This window comes from Ictalurus punctatus, chromosome 5 (assembly GCF_001660625.3).
Source record: "Ictalurus punctatus breed USDA103 chromosome 5, Coco_2.0, whole genome shotgun sequence".
NCBI lineage: Eukaryota > Metazoa > Chordata > Actinopteri > Siluriformes > Ictaluridae > Ictalurus > Ictalurus punctatus.
Genome location: NC_030420.2, coordinates 21495456 through 21511669, shown reverse-complemented (window position 1 = coordinate 21511669; position 16214 = coordinate 21495456). Strand labels below are relative to the sequence as shown.

Genomic DNA, 16214 nt, shown 5'->3' with positions numbered 1-16214 from the left:
AGTGTTCTTTTAGTTCCTATTTAATTTAATGCTATTTTATGTCCTGTTTAGGTCTATTAGTTCCTAGTTTACATTCTAGTTCATTCCCAAAAGTGTTCAATGGGGTTTAGGTCAGGGACCTGTGCAGGCTTCTCGAGTTCTTCCACTCCAACTTTGTCAAACCATGTCTTTATGAACCTTGCTTTGCACACAGGAGCGTTGTCATGCTGGAATATGTTTGGGCGCCTTAGTTCCAATGAAGGGAAATTGTAATGCTACAGCATACAAAGACCTCTTACACAGTTGTGTGCTGCTGTACAACTTTGTGGTAACAGTTTGGGGAAGAACCACATACAGGTGTAACGGTCAGGGGGTCAACAAAAAATATAATATAGTATGTATCTATTAGGCCAATATAAAACCAGGTCAGGTGAAAGAGCCATTCCATCGTTACAATAAAAGAAAAGGCTGATGTTACATGGTCCCCTTTATATACGCTCACTGTAGCACGCAGTAGCGCACGATATACTCCCGAACCTTCCCGAGTTACTCTCGGCTTTTTCCGTAAAAAGCCGAGAGAGACCCGAACTGGTGCCGAGTCGCGTTTTCTTATTCACTGTACAGCAAAGAACCTGTGCATTATGTCCATCTTTTACACTTTTCCTCAGTTTATTGGTGACTCTTTGCTGTTAAAGACCATGGCGCGTTTCCTAACACCGATTTGCGAACCATAATAGTTACAACCATGATAGTTGGATATTTTGCCTTTAAAAAAACACAATCCAAGGCAGTATGTGGCGTCTATGTGTTTTAAATAGGGCGCCTGTTTGCGCCGTGTAGCCTCCACATCCACACACAGGAGGAGGAGGATGAGTGCACTGGGCGAAAGGACAACGATCACAGCGCTGGAGACGCGGAGATGCTTAACTCGCCAGACAGATTAAATCCGTTTCAAGACGAACTGTGTGGATGTCGCTGTGGCGGAGGAAAACGGTTTCAGCTCCGGTTAAAATTTCGGGAAGAAAATGAAGACAGTGAGGAAGCATCATCTTGAGCTGGAATGCTATTAGGGAGCGCCGATGCATTATGAACACAGTGCTGCGTACCTCAACATGACAGTGCCGCGTATCACGGGATTTTACATTAGGCTACCATAAAAACGAAATATAACAGTCTGGCAGTGCCTATGTATTTATTTTATTCTACCACAGTGCGATGGGAATATCCGGCTGAGGCTTAGGCTAGCGTTTATGGAAAACCCGAAGACATGACATGCACACGAAAAAAAAGGAAACGACATTTTTTGCTTTTTAAATCCCCTGTTTACATAAGCTAACGAGCCGCTGGCTAAACAACGGGGCTTGCTGTTCGACACGAACCCGCTTTTTGCGTTATTTCCCCCTCAGACGTAACCATTTTGTTTATTAATTCGTTTCCCCCCATCCATCTGATATATTTTTCCGGTTCTGTTACGGGTTAACGAGTTGACAGTCGATACTGGACCGCAGGTTTGGATTCATGATTAATTCTCTGAGCGAGGGGTGTCATTTGGAAAAGAACAATTTTTGCATCTTTTGTGTGTTTTTGGTTCTTGACAACTGCAACAAGCTCCCGTTCAGGCCTGCTGTCCAAGCCAAAGCCATTGTGTTGAGGACAAACTGGAGATTTCCAGGTAGAAGCTCCATCTCGGCCTCACATTCATCACTGTTCTCTGAAAAATTGACATTTTATTTTTTTAAAAATAAAGCTAGGCTAATTAGGATAACCTTTTAACCTATGCATTATTATGCTACAATGTTGGGGAGGGAAAAGTCTTAACCCTTCAAGGATAGACAAAGTAGCCTCACCTCTTGTCGCATAGTCTATGATATAAGGTATGAGCTTAACTGAAAATAAATAAGTATGGGTTAATTGTTATATCAGCGTGATACGCGCACCGTTGCTGTATTGTGTACCTGGATAAAGGAGGCCCACGGAGTTACACAGATCTATATTACACCCGGGAGAAAACAGCATAAACCCGAACAGGAGGCTATGACTCGCTTTAGGCGCTTTTATATGTCGCTTGCACTTTTGCGTAGGCATTTGGGTACATCAGCACTGTCTGGTTTTCTTTCAGAAATGAATCATTATCATCACATTCAGCCTGAATGAAATCGAGCATCAGCCGCAGGTTGGACGCACTAGAAACTCGGCATAAATGTTTAAATGGCGCATCAAGCGCAATGCCCACACAAAACCATAGTACACACCAAGATACAGCAAAATGGCCTAATGAGGTTGGTTTTTTTTTTTTTCTTTTTTTTTTTCCTCAGCGTTTTGTAGCCGAACGGTAGGTATGGGACAGTGGGAGTGATTGTGTCTGCTTTTGGTTGGTGAATTCCGTGTCGCCTGCTCCTCCCATAGTGAGAGCCGTTAGCCGCACTCTCTCTGCTGTTGCTATCCAGCCTTTAACTGTAGCGCGGCCTTCTTCCTCCATACCGACTTAACACCAGTCCATCCGACTCCTCCCTGAAGCGACACACGCTTTTAGCCGGTATTACTACCATAAATGACAGACTAACCAGAATACACAGCCACATAGTCTACAAGTAGCCGTGTGTTTGCAGAGATGATGCGTTTTGGCACGGATACGAGCAAGTGCCGGATGCCTATTTACATATTTCACCGATGGTTTGGCTAAGACTTTTTAGTTGAATTAGTAATGCCTCAGTTTCCTCACATTCACCTATTATTTAGCGTAGATCAAACTGAACCTTAATGTAGTTAAAGCTGTTACCAGTGGTCACTTGTGAGGTTGGGTGAGACCAGAAACATTTCCAGTAAATTAATATTTCCTATTGCATTGCTCATATAGCTGTTAAAAAAAACACTCACATAAGAGTCATAGTGTTCCATTTGAATCATTGGACCCCTTCTGTGGTTACGAAAGCCAACAATATTTGTAAGATTTTCTTTCTTTCTTTATTTATTTCTTTATTTTTACTGATTTTAAGATTAGGATGTGCATGTTATTTACTGAACGATACACCGAAGTCTTCTTAACCATGTAACAAAATACTATATTATCAAAACTGGAGTCTACTTTTTTAAAAGTCAATTTTAACCTTCAGTCCAAAAGTGATAAGTTTCTTATACTCTCTGATGTAAATTTAAAAGCCATTTGTCTGTTGTGAAGTAGGAGAAGAAATGGATTTGGATAAGCAAGATAATGTTTTATATCCTACGTTGAGGGATGGCAGCCACACCTGTTGCAAACAGTTTCTATAACAGTTTTTATAGCATGGATGCCATCTGCTAGGTATCATTATAAAAGGCCAGATCTTAGGGGTTCTTCGGCTGTCCTTCGGGGGGAACGCTTAAAGGTTCTCTCTAGAAGTGTTTGCTTATAAGAAAGACTTATAAGTAGAACCCTTTTAGCAAGCTGAGAACCCTTAACTGTCCAAAGACCATTTGAAGAACCTTCTTTGCTAAGACTGTACCGTTTAATAAGTAAGGTCACTTAAGTGGTCATGCAACATGGAATATCCAATAGTCACCATAACGATGGCATCAAAATTCACAAAAATACGGTTCCCAGTGTCTGCGTTTCTGACAAAATGTAATATCTCTTTCAGATTTTGTAAAGGCAACTTAATAAGTATACAGTACTAAAGCAAGATATGCATCTACTGATGACACGAGTTTTATCCTTGCGGTTCACATTTGCATATTTTCATCTTGCATTCGCTTAAAAAAGAGGGCACTATTCATCATCCATCTATTTCAGACTAATATTGTTTTTCTTAACAGAACTGATAATTTCAGGTAATGCTAAATGACTAATCTGCCACTACACAAAAACAAAACATTCACTGTTTTTTCCTTTGGTAGCTGATTGCCTCTGATGAGCAATCCCTCCCACCTCACTTCAGCACATACAAATTCGAAAGCATTAAGTTGTAGGAAGACACACCACATCACACACACATGCACACACTGCACGAGGCAGAAGGACCCTGTAGCTTAGCAACAAGCTGCTGTAATTGCTGTAACAGAAGTATATTAGTATGGCTGCTCTAAAACAATAGGTTGTTCTCTGTCCTTTTGGAGTCTGACATTCACATAAGGTTTTTAATAATCTCAGACATCTCTGAGGTAAAATCTGGTAGCCATTCATAGAAATGGTCAATGTGTCAGCATATAAGGATAGCAATGTCAGTATACAGACCAGTATTTTTACCTGTTAGAATCCACCTTCTCTATATGTGCATTTAACTGTTAAACTGCGTTTTCTGTTGGATCTCTGCATCTAGCTACAACTTGATGGTTTCTCAGAATCAGTGTAGATCATGAGCGATTAACTCCCCCCACCTCTCTTTCTTGCTCCCCATCCCTCTGCCTCTCTCTCTCTCCACAGAGATACCCACATGCAAATACCCAAAACGTGATGTTAGGTGTTGTAGCCTAGCAACAAGTGAGGTAATCACTGTGACAGACTAGTTGCTGGCATGCCATGTTGCATGTGGTGGGAACAGCTGATCTGCTCTGTGCAGAGAGCAAGTCAGATGATGTTCCTCAGCATGCTACAGCAGCTGCTTATTGGAGCCCTGCTTCTCCCTTTTAGGAGACTATTGATTGATTTATGTTTACAACTGACATGTACAAATGTGTAGCACCCTACCTTTAGGTTTTGGAGTGATGTCATATTCTGGTCATTCTGTTTTGGATATACCCCTAAATTAAACTTTTACAACATATTTGTATATACATATTGGTACATTACATATACAGATAATTTAAAGACTACTAAATGAAACAAGAATAGCATATTTACAATGGGTGAAATAAGTATTGAACGTGTCAGTATTTTTTTTCAGTAAATATATTTCCAATGAGGCTATTCACATGTAAATTTCACAAGATTTTGGTATTAACTCAAGAAATACACACATATAAAGAAATCCAAACAGTAAAGTCCATAAATGAAGTTATGCATAATAAAGTAGAATGACACAGGAAAAAAGTATTGAACATGCTAACTGAAATTTATTTAATACTTAGTGGAGAAGCATGCCTTTTCTTTAGTAATGGAGTCTTGCGGGGTGAGCATGCATAGATGCCATGGCGGTGGAATACATTGACTATTGTTTTCTCTGTGATGATGGTACCTGCTGCCTCCAAGTGTTTCTGGAGCTCTTTCCAAGTGGTCCTTGGCTCTTGGGCTACTCTTATGACTATCCTTCTGACTCCCTGGTCAGAAACCACTGTCATGTTGAGCTCCTGTGAGTGGCCGGTTGATGACGGCGTGATGTTGCTTCCGCTTGTGGATAATGGCCCCAATGGTGCTTACTGGAGGTTTCAGAAGTTTTGAAATAAGTCTGTATCCGATTCCATCAATATGTTTTGCAACAGTAAGGTTGCAAAGGTCTTGGGAGAGCTCTTTGCTTTTACCCATCATGAGATGTTTCTTGTAAGACACCTTGGTAACGAAAAGCCTTTTTATAGACCATCAATTTACTAACCCAGCTGATATTAATTTGCACAGATAAGAGATATAATTACTTTTCACCTTACAACGACTACTTACGATTTCACCTTGGAGAACCAATGTTTCTTAGCACATTCAATACTTTTTTCCTGTGACATTCCACTTTATTACACATAACTTTATTTATGGATTTTAATGTTGTGAACTGTTTATATTTGTGGCTTTCAGTTAATACTGATGTCTGGTGAAAATTTTATGTGAATAACCTCAATGGAAATATATTTACTTAATTTTTTTTTTTTTACATGTTCAATACATATTTCCCCCACTGTATGTTCTTTTGTTTGTACACATGAAGAATTAGCATGAAGTGAATTATCCTGTCTAGATTTTGCAGCATTACAGTAAGTCTACACAAGCTGAATAAGGCTTGGGGGTTAGAATGTGCCAGTTGAGGCTCCAGAGCAATAGCATACATTAATGTTTTACAATAGACACCAAACACTCCTTAGCATTTTAAACAGGGCTTTTGAAGATCAATTTCATCTGCAAAATTACATTTACAATATACCTATCACTAGTCTTGACCCATGATCCATCCCCATATGTTGAATGGGGTGAATGGTGTGATTTCACAGTAGGCACCCGGCTTTGAAGAGCTGATGAAAGTTTTTGAACTGCAGTTTGACAACTGTGGCTGATGCCTACTTTGTAGTGTGTAACATGGTATGTTAGATCTCAGGTGGATGAGTGGAAAATAGCAATAAAGGTTTAAGGCAATGCATGGGCCCCAGGGATGTAGTACAGACCAGAATTGTGCTGATTTTAAGTTAAGAAATTGAGAAAATCTTTAAAAAGTATGACCTGATATAATGGAGGGTAACAGTCTGAGAGGGCAAGGGTACTCATTTGGCAGTCAAGTAAATCTAAGAGTATGTGTATTTTGGTCATTTATCACACACATTGTCATTCATCAAGCATTTCTTTCTTTAATAATATTCAGGACATAATCTCATCAGCATATTTTCCATGTAGCCATCAAAAGATCTTAGCACAATTGACCACATATCGTAGGGCACTAATGGAAGAAACAATATCAGCCATCATGTTGCTAATCAGTCCCATTTTTAAACAGTATCAGACTTTCAATCCATAAGTGTCATTTTATGAAACATGCATTTATACTGTATGTGTACACTCTTAGAAAAAGGGTTCTTAAGGTTCATTAGATAATTAACATTATTAATTATCTTCAAAATTGGTTTTCTAGGAGACTATGAATTTTCAACATTTAATTTGAACAATAACAATTATTTTACTTTGTTTATAGGTGTTGTGAAGGGTCAGGAGGGGAGACATTTTTGAAAGGGAGCTCCAAAGAGAACTGTACAAAATGAGGCTATGCAGAACCAGCTTCTCCTGTTCCATGTGAGACAACAAATAGAGGCAACCACGTGGACGAAAAACAGCTCAACCGGAGGAGGTGGAGGAGGAGGTGGTGGTGGAGGAGGTGACAGTAAAGGAGGTGTTGGTTCTACAGGAGAAGACGAAACTCTACCATCAGAGCAGCAAGAGGTATGGCCAACGGAAATGAGAGTAGTGATGGGTCCCACAACCCCCTGGCAGCAGTTGTGGCTACAACGGGTGGCACAGTGAATGGAGGGCCTTCATCAGCAGTGTCTACCTACATCAAGCTTGTCCTGCTAGGGCTGATCATATGCATCAGTCTGGTGGGCAACCTGGTGGTATCTTTGCTAGTGTTAAGGGACAGAGCCCTACACAAGGCCCCATACTATTTCTTGTTGGATCTTTGCTTGGCTGACACAATTCGGTCAGCAGTCTGCTTCCCATTTGTACTAGTGTCTATCAAGAATGGCTCAACCTGGACCTACAGTGTACTCAGCTGCAAGGTGGTGGCTTTCATGGCTGTGTTGTTCTGCTTCCATGCAGCCTTCATGCTGTTCTGCATTAGTGTCACACGGTATATGGCCATTGCCCACCATCGGTTCTACTCTAAGCGCATGACCTTCTGGACGTGCGTTGCTGTGGTGTGTATGGTCTGGACACTGTCAGTTGCTATGGCCTTTCCACCTGTATTTGATGTGGGCACCTATAAATTCATCCGTGAAGAAGATCAGTGCATTTTTGAGCACCGTTACTTTAAGGCCAATGATACACTGGGATTCATGCTTATGCTGGCCGTGCTTATCCTAGCCACTCACGTGGTCTACATGAAGCTCTTGCTCTTCGAGTACAAGCACCGCAAGATGAAGCCCGTCCAGATGGTACCCGCCATCAGCCAAAACTGGACCTTTCATGGGCCTGGAGCCACAGGCCAGGCAGCCGCCAATTGGATTGCAGGTTTCGGCCGGGGCCCAATGCCACCTACCCTGTTGGGTATCAGGCAGAACTTGCACAACCAGAACCGAAGGCTGCTAGGCATGGAGGAATTCAAGGCAGAGAAGCAGCTTGGCAGGATGTTTTACGTAATCACCCTGTTTTTTCTGGTGCTGTGGTCACCATATATTGTGGCCTGTTACTGGCGGGTTTTTGTGAAAGCATGTACCATCCCACACCGGTACCTCTCCACTACGGTGTGGATGAGTTTTGCCCAAGCGGGGGTGAACCCCATTATCTGCTTTTTCCTTAACAAGGACCTCAAAAAGGGTCTGCTGGCCCATTTGCCTCCCTGTTGTAGAACTAAACCTCAACTACCCCGTGAGCCTTACTGTGTCATGTAAAGACAAGTGTTTATTTATTTCTGTTATAATTTCCTTTGTTTCTCTTTGGGTGGGTCACAATTGGACAGTTAATATGGTTTAAAAGGTATTTGAAGATGGAGGCATGAGGGATGGTTTCTTTTGTTGTAAGGTTAGGGAGGTCATAGGGGAAAACATCTGCTGTCATCTAAATGCTATGTATTCTTTTTCTTGCTATTAAAGGAAATGGTTCAGGGCTAAAATGAGAGGCACTAAATCAAATACAAATGTGTTTTGAGAAACAGTGCTATTTAATACAGCCTTGACTATGCTATCGTTCAAAAGACAAAAAAAAATTAATAAAATACCAGTGTTGGTAATGAGTGTGTGAGGGTCAGAAAATGGATTGATCTGTGAAAATAATTAAACTTGACATTAACATTACTTCACTAATTCACTGATCATGTACCATTAATCTTCAAAGTTCACGTTGGCATAGTAATTTCTATTTGAAATTATAACTGCTAAAAAATGCATATATTACAGTAATAAGAAAAATGCATGTATTCTTAAATTTTAAAGTGCCAAAGGCCAACAAACACATGAGAGTTTGAAATGCAAATTTGGTATGTTATTGCAAGTTTTGAACATGAGTTAGTGTATAGAACAGAACTATACTATACTTGAAAACAAGTTAGAGTTTAATCATTGAAGGTTTATCCAATAGTCTGTAATCACATTTGCACTCACTCTCATCTTTCATGACCTACCATGTTTGTCTCCCTGCCATATTTATAAATTACTTTCCACTGATGAAAGTTCTTTAAAGCTGAAAATGAGTTCCCATATGATGTGGTTGCACAATCCATGAGTCATCCGTTGATATCAAAACAGAAACCTTAAAACTGCAAAGTCTATATAACACAACTCACCATTTTTGAAAGCATTTAAAATTTTTGCCTGATTTTGATGTTCTAGAAAAAAATCCCCTAATTGGATGAATGTACTTAAAGTACTGAAACTGAGATGTTACTGAATTGAATCAGTCTTTTTGGTTGATCCTACATGACGTTTAAGAGTACAAAATTACCAGTTACTTGAATCCAATTTGATGTCATATCACTGAGTGCATAACAGTTTTCTATAGGTAAAGAGAAATATGTATACCTATAGTTCACTTGCATTATTAAATTCAGTGATATTCTATTATAAAAACAATATTAAGAGTGACATCCAAGAAGACCACGAGTTAGCAGATATTCAGTAAACAACATGTAATATGATTTATAATTAGGTTGTGCTTGTTTGACCTACCACAGGAGTGATATAACATGCACAACAAAATATGAAACTAGTGTATTCAAATAATATGCATTTATTTCAATATTCAGCAACATTTGTATGAAGAAAAATTCTGATTTTACATCACACCTTGTTTCATTAAATAATGTTCCAGAAATAAGTGTAGGTATTAGTAGAGATAAGGAATTGGGAATGGAGATGTTCTGATTAATTGGCCTGATAATAATATTTTGCACACAGTTTCAGAAAGTGTTGATCAGTGAAATGGTTTATTTATTTATTTATTTGGTGGGGGTGGGGTGGGGGGGATTTTGATTGGTAGAATGATGTAGACAGAGACACAGCGATTGTAATATTTATCTGAATGTTACAGAGAGCAGAAAATTGACTTTTTTATGAGGTAGTCAGGTTCAGCTTGGGATGGTCTAATTCCTTTCTGCTCCAGTTTTTGCAAGATCAAATAAACAAAAGAAACAAAAACAGAATATCAGGAAAATGAATGACATCTACACCAAGAGCTAAATCCACCCAGCCACAACTAAAATGGGGAGAATTCTTATTGTTATTTGCATCTATTGCCTTAGTCTATTATGAAGGTTTAATATTACTGATGTAAGGAGGATTTGACAGCTCTATGCCTCTAAAGACTTTGGGGGGGGGGGGGGGGGGGGGGGGTCACGCTACTGGGAGAGAAATGAATGCTGGGGAAAAACAACACTGTGTCTTTGCTGACTATTGGAGGACATTCTTCACTCCCCGTCACAACCATACAAACTGAGGTCAAGGAGAAAAATGCATCAAAAGGGCACTAAACTATCTGGAAAATAATTCCCAAATTGTGACACTAATGTGTACAGTTTTGCACAGTTCAGTGGAAAGACTTGAATTCCAAAACTTGATTTCCAAGTGGAATTAAAAGGAACTTCCTTCATCCTTGTGGAATTCTTTGAGACATTTTTGGGTTTTGTTTTGTTTTGTTTTGTTTCCTTCTTCTTATCTTTCAGGGTGGGAGAAATGATGCAGGTGAAGGTTGGCGATATTGTGTGTATTCATGTTGAAAGGATCAGAAAAAAAGAACAAGTGCTTATATTGGTGTTTGGGAGGGAGGGCATGTGGGTGGGTGAAAAGGGAGTGATTTTTTGTAACAAGCAAAAATGCCTGGTAGAACATTTTTAGTTGCTTCAGGCATTCTATCTTTTGTAAAATAACTGTGACCTCTGTGTGATTTCCTGTGTATTATATGGACTATGGACTAACGTCAAACTAGGGGGAGGGAAAGGGATGGACTCTTGGTTATCATCTTTTTACCACGCATGTGTGAGTGATTGTTTATGCCAAGTATGAATGTGTGAGAGGACTTGGGAAAGGGGGGAGGGGTTGTTAGGGATGAAGCGAACTCAAGCATGGTCATTGATGGACAGCCTAATGAAAAATGTCACTCCTACAGTTGATCAAGTTCACTTTCCCTTGCCAATACACTTTTCCTTTCTCTTACATGAATTATAAATTATAAATTATATTATTGATTTAATAAGTAACCTTAAGAGGAAATTACGTATTTTTTTCTTCAACACCATTTTAGATAAAACAGCTAAAAATGGTATGGTAGTGCTTAGGAAATTAAGGAATTGCTTTATGATTCTTAAAATATCACAAGGATCCAGGGAAGGTAACTAAATTGGTAGCTCAGTGACTTGGAACACCGTTCTATAAGTGTGTATTACATGTATGAAATAATTGCTTAAAGGCAGTATCTTAATCCAGTCTGTGGCAATTTTGAGTTGCTTCAAGGCTGTAAACTGCACTATTGCCACAACTGTTATGTATAATTGTCAGCCAATTTCATTGTCACACTGATTACAGGAACTAAATGAAAGAATACCTGAAGTGTAACTGAATAGTGAATATGAATAATAAATGAATATTTATAGTGGTTCAATTTAATAGTGTTAGTACAAAGTTTGTCAACACAATTTAAACATTCTCTGGGTCTAAATTATCATAATGATTCACTATTAAGCTTCATTTTCAGTCTAGGATTAAGTTCAGCTTGTGTTTTTGAGTCTTGCCCTTTTGCTAAAAGTAATTTGGATTTTTAGGTGAACATTTTTTGCACAAGGTGTATAACAAAAACACAAATGCTTAACATGCTGTTGACATGCTTGTCAAGCTCACCTTGAGATATGACATCTATTTTCTGGATTTATATATCTCAAATTTGATTTGAAATTCAGCATATCCCTATATCAGTATGATTTAAGTGCCTGTCTTGATGGGTTTATTTCCAAACTTCTATTATATTAGTTTCACCACACTTTTGATTTTCTTAATTGTGTCAAATACACAATTTCTTGTGAAATCATTTTCTCTTCAAATAACAAAAATATACTTCAAAGAGATTTTAGCAGCTTGTATACCACAAAGGCAGAAAATGTGAATGAACTAATGACATGACACAGAAAGAAAGAGAATGCTCAGTGATAACATCACACTGAATGAAATATTTCTATGATCAACCCACGGAGTCACAATTTTCATGAGTGTATGATAAATGAAAAGAAATGTGAGGGGAAAAAATGAGTGAGAATGTCAAGTTTGATTTCAGATTCAGATAACTTGTTCTGTAAATTAAAAGGTTTTCCCCCCTGACAATAAAAGTTTACTTTTGTTGCGTTTTGGACTGTCAATGTGATGTAACCTTTGTTCCATGGGCAATGCATCTGCCCAGCTCCAGAAGAGTTTAATGGTATACCTCACAATGCAAAATAATAATGACATGGCAGCATATGTGGTCTACATGTATGTAACTGGAAAGGTGCAGGCTGGATCTGAGTTTTGTGCTTCTAGACCCAAGCTGCCCCATTAGGTGCTACAATACTGAACCTGCACCGTCGGGGTTGGGGGTTCGATTCCCTTCCTCCACCCTGTGTGTGCGGATTTTGCAAGTTGTCCCTGTGCTTCAGAGGTTTCCTCCACCAGTCCAAAGACGTGCTATAGGTTGATTGGCATATCCAAATTGTCTGTATTGTGTGAATGGGTATGTAAGAGAGAGTGTGTGTGTGTGTGTGTGTGTGTGTGTGTGTGTGTGTGTGTGTGTGTGTGTGTGTGTGTGTGTGTGTGTGTGTGTGTGTGTGTGTGTGTGTGTGCGTGTGTGTGTGTGAGATTGTGCTCTGTGATGGGTTGGCACCCCTTCCAGGGTGTCCCCTGCCTTGTGCCCCGAGTTCCCTGGGATAGGCTCCAGGCTCTGCGCAACCCTGTGTAGGAAAAGCAGTACAGAAAATGGATGGATGGAAAACAGTAAATGGAAAACATTTTGCTCATACAACCCCAATTCCAAAAAAGTTGAGACGCTGTGTAAATAAATGTAAATAAAGACAGAATGCAATGATTTGCAAACTTCATAAACATGAAATGATGCCTTTCCAGATGTGCAAGCTGCCCATTCCATAGACACATTTATTTACATTTTTCACAGCATCCCAACTTTTTTGGAATTGGGGTTGTATTACAATGATATGCCACATAGTTGCAAACAATGTTATTTCATCGACGAGACACATGACCGTAGAGGACTTTTTATTCAGCGGAAGCTCAGATGCATTTACCACCAAAGAGTTCAGACATGGCTGATCTTTAACAATGGGAATTCTTCCCCTATCATCCTGGTTTCCTTTCCCACAAGGAATTTAGAATCATGCTAAATGACACACAGATGCCTCTTGTTAACACTGTCATAATAAGAGCAGCAGATTCTTAGCTTTGCTCAGCAGTAAACCAGATACAAAAGTGAGTGTAAACCTGGTCAGTGTGACAGTCAGTTATTGCTTATAAGAACTAAACCCCTGACTCTCATTTAAAGCATTTTTTCACTATTTATAAAAAAATGTATGTAAAATGTCATTAAGCTGATATTTATTATTCAATAATACAATTTTTAGCTGTTGGAAGATCTGAACATATGAATGATGTATGTATTCACATACTTTTTTCTTAGGTATGACCGTGAATTTGTGTGCACATTGTGTATTCTCACTGTGCAATAGACACTGGAACCACAGAGACCCTGACCAGGATAAAGCAGTTACTGAAGGAACGAATGACTGAATGAATGAATAACATACTGGCTTTCTTTAACATGAAATTGCCTTGATCATCAATACAAAGTTCCATCACTTTTTTTAAATTGCGATAATTCTTCAAAGCACTATATTATGTGACTTTGCATCATGATATCTTGTACTATTTTGTGATAACTCTGATAACTTAACCATATGGTGCTATTAGAATTCTCTGCTTCAAAAATGCTGTTAAACACTTATTTAAAAAAATCAATCTATGACAAAATAGAGAAAAAAAATCTGAATGTGATTTTAACCAACACTAATTCACTGTGCCATCTGTGTAAGAGTTGTGTTGTCCAAGCTAAGTGGCCTTATGGCTGAGCTCAACTTCTAGCATCACAGTTAGGCCTGATCCACCATAAATCCACCAAATCTAATAGTGGCCAGAGAGAAGCCTGCACTCAGCCAAAGTTAAAAGCATGCTGTGGAAGTGCTGTAGCATGAAAAGCGAAGTACTGAGTTTGGACAGGACATTGAAGAAGGTAAGTATAGATCTGCTAAGAGAAAGATTAAAGAGGGGGATGAACAGACAGAAAGATAGATGGAGGTCAGAGAATGCAGACCTTCAGAAAGAAACAAAGCTCAATTGAGCTGACTGACCTAAACTCAGACCCCAAAGGGATTTGTCATGATCTTCAAACCATTCCTGAACAATTTTTGCAGTGTGGCAGGCTGCTGAAAGAGGCCACTGCCATTAGGGAATACCACTGCGATGAAGGGGTGTACTTGCTCTGCAACAGTGTTTAGGTAGGTGGTATATGTCAAAGTAACAGCTACATGAATGCCAGGACCCAAGGTTTCCCAGCAGAACATTGCCAAGAGCATCACACTTCCTCCACCGGCTTGCCTTCAACCCATAGGGCATTCTGGTACCATCTGTTCACATCAAACGTCAGAATGGGGGAAAAGTGTGATCTCTGTAACTTAACCATGACATAGTTGTTGGTGGCAGGTGGGTTGGTTTGAGCAATTCAGAAACTGCTGATCTCTTGAGAACACACACAACAGTCTCTAGAGTTTACACAGAAGTTTTGAAAAACAGAAATTATCTTGTAAGTGGATGGGATGGTCTGCAGGCTGGAAACCTTGCTGATGAGAGAGATCAGAGGGGAATCACTGGTCTGAGCTGACGGGAAGTCTATAGCAACTCAGATAAGCACTCACCATAACCGTGGTGAGCAGAAAAGCATCTCAGAATACATAATACATTAAACCTTGAGGTGGATGAGCTAAAACAGCAGAAGACCACATCAGATTCCATTCCTGTCAGCCAAGAACAAGAATCTGAGGCTATCATGAGCACAGACTCACAGAAACTGGACAGTTGAAGCCTGGGAGAGGGGGGTGGGAGTCTGCCCCCTAGATTTTCAACCTATATAATATAATACCCTGATTATATTAAATGTGTTGTTTTTTTTTTGTTTTTGTTTTTAAAAAAAAGAAAGAAAGAAAAAATAAAAGAAAAGAAAAGAAAGAAAAAAAGATTGTATTTGTTTGACTAATCATGGTTTATTGGATACGAGTTGCTGCGGTGAGAAAGATTACCCAATTGGTTGATGCATTTTCTGTTTGAAAGCTACTAGCCAAATAGCTAGAAGCCTGAAGTAGCCTGCTGGTGTTTACTGCAAAAGAAAAGTAGATCAGGATTTATAATATAATGTGTAATTTTCTCAGATTATTAACATGCCATTTTAATCATTTTCTGTGGAACTGTCATAAAGGTATTTTATGGTAATTATTAATATGTAAAGACTGTTTGGTGGTAGATTGTGCTGTTAAATATTAAATAACAAATTATTATTGATGTCCGATATCCACCTGAAATGCATGAGCTCATAATTCTTAGCAAGTTAATGGTAGAGGTGAGGAAAAACAATCATGATTTTAGTTTTGTACATTTCCTCATCAAACCAAAATTAATGTCTGGTTACACCACTGCCAGCACAACACACAACATGCTTCTGAATCATTTTTAGACTTACATCAAGCACAGCACACAGGTGTTGATTTTAACCTACGTTTTAGACCAAAGTCAAGCCGGCCATGAGAGAATCCAGAGTGGATGTATATACACAGCAGTTTACAGTAAGTGCCCATTGGATATTTGGATATATAAAAAGCTACCACTCGTCGGTTTAAGTTAAGCAGTGTGAGATGCGTTTGTGCGCATGGTGTTTGCGTCACTACGCTACAGTTCTGCTGTGAATTCTGGATAGTGTGAGGTTGAGCAGTAGTGTAGGCCTACTGCAAGCTGCTTCACTATTACTTTTTCCAAGTTCACACGGGCCAAATGAAACAAGCCTGTGGGCTGGATTTGGCTTGCGGACCTTGTGTTTGACACATGGTTTAACCGAATACGTGGTGCAATTTGTCAATATACAAATAACTACCTACATGTTAAGCATGATAAAACAATGACCTTCATGTTTAATAACCAACAAAGTATAGAAAGCACTACAGATTGATTACATCTTCATTAGAATTTGTTGTGCAAGCTGTTCTCGCCTGGATGCAGTTCCAGCAAGCTTTCATGTAAAATGACCCAGAAACAATGTAGCTTTGGTTCATTTGCATGTACCACCATCTGCTGGCTGTAACAGGATTCTTTAGGACAAAAATACTATAATGCAATGTAGTGGTATA

The 16214-nt window shown here is 39.2% G+C and overlaps 1 protein-coding gene across 2 annotated transcripts; it reads left to right on the top strand.

The window, feature by feature from the left end:
• The first annotated feature begins 664 nt into the window (after window positions 1-664).
• gpr173 (G protein-coupled receptor 173) lies at window positions 665-10085 on the top strand. Of its 2 annotated transcripts, none has more exons than XM_017467227.3 (2): window positions 665-1651; window positions 6780-10085. In XM_017467227.3, the coding sequence occupies exon 2, from the start codon at window positions 7027-7029 to the stop codon at window positions 8188-8190; it is 1164 nt and encodes a 387-aa protein (XP_017322716.1). In that variant the 5' UTR covers window positions 665-1651; window positions 6780-7026; the 3' UTR covers window positions 8191-10085. The 2 variants fall into 2 exon arrangements, with proteins under 2 accessions (XP_017322716.1, XP_017322717.1); XM_017467228.3 differs by lacking the exon at window positions 665-1651 and adding an exon at window positions 4399-4440.
• The last annotated feature ends 6129 nt before the right edge of the window (window positions 10086-16214 follow it).

What these genes read in the sequence shown, in the direction of transcription:
- gpr173 (XM_017467227.3), top strand. Translation starts at nt 7,027, where the DNA reads ATGGCCAACGGAAATGAGAGTAGTGATGGGTCCCACAACCCCCTGGCA.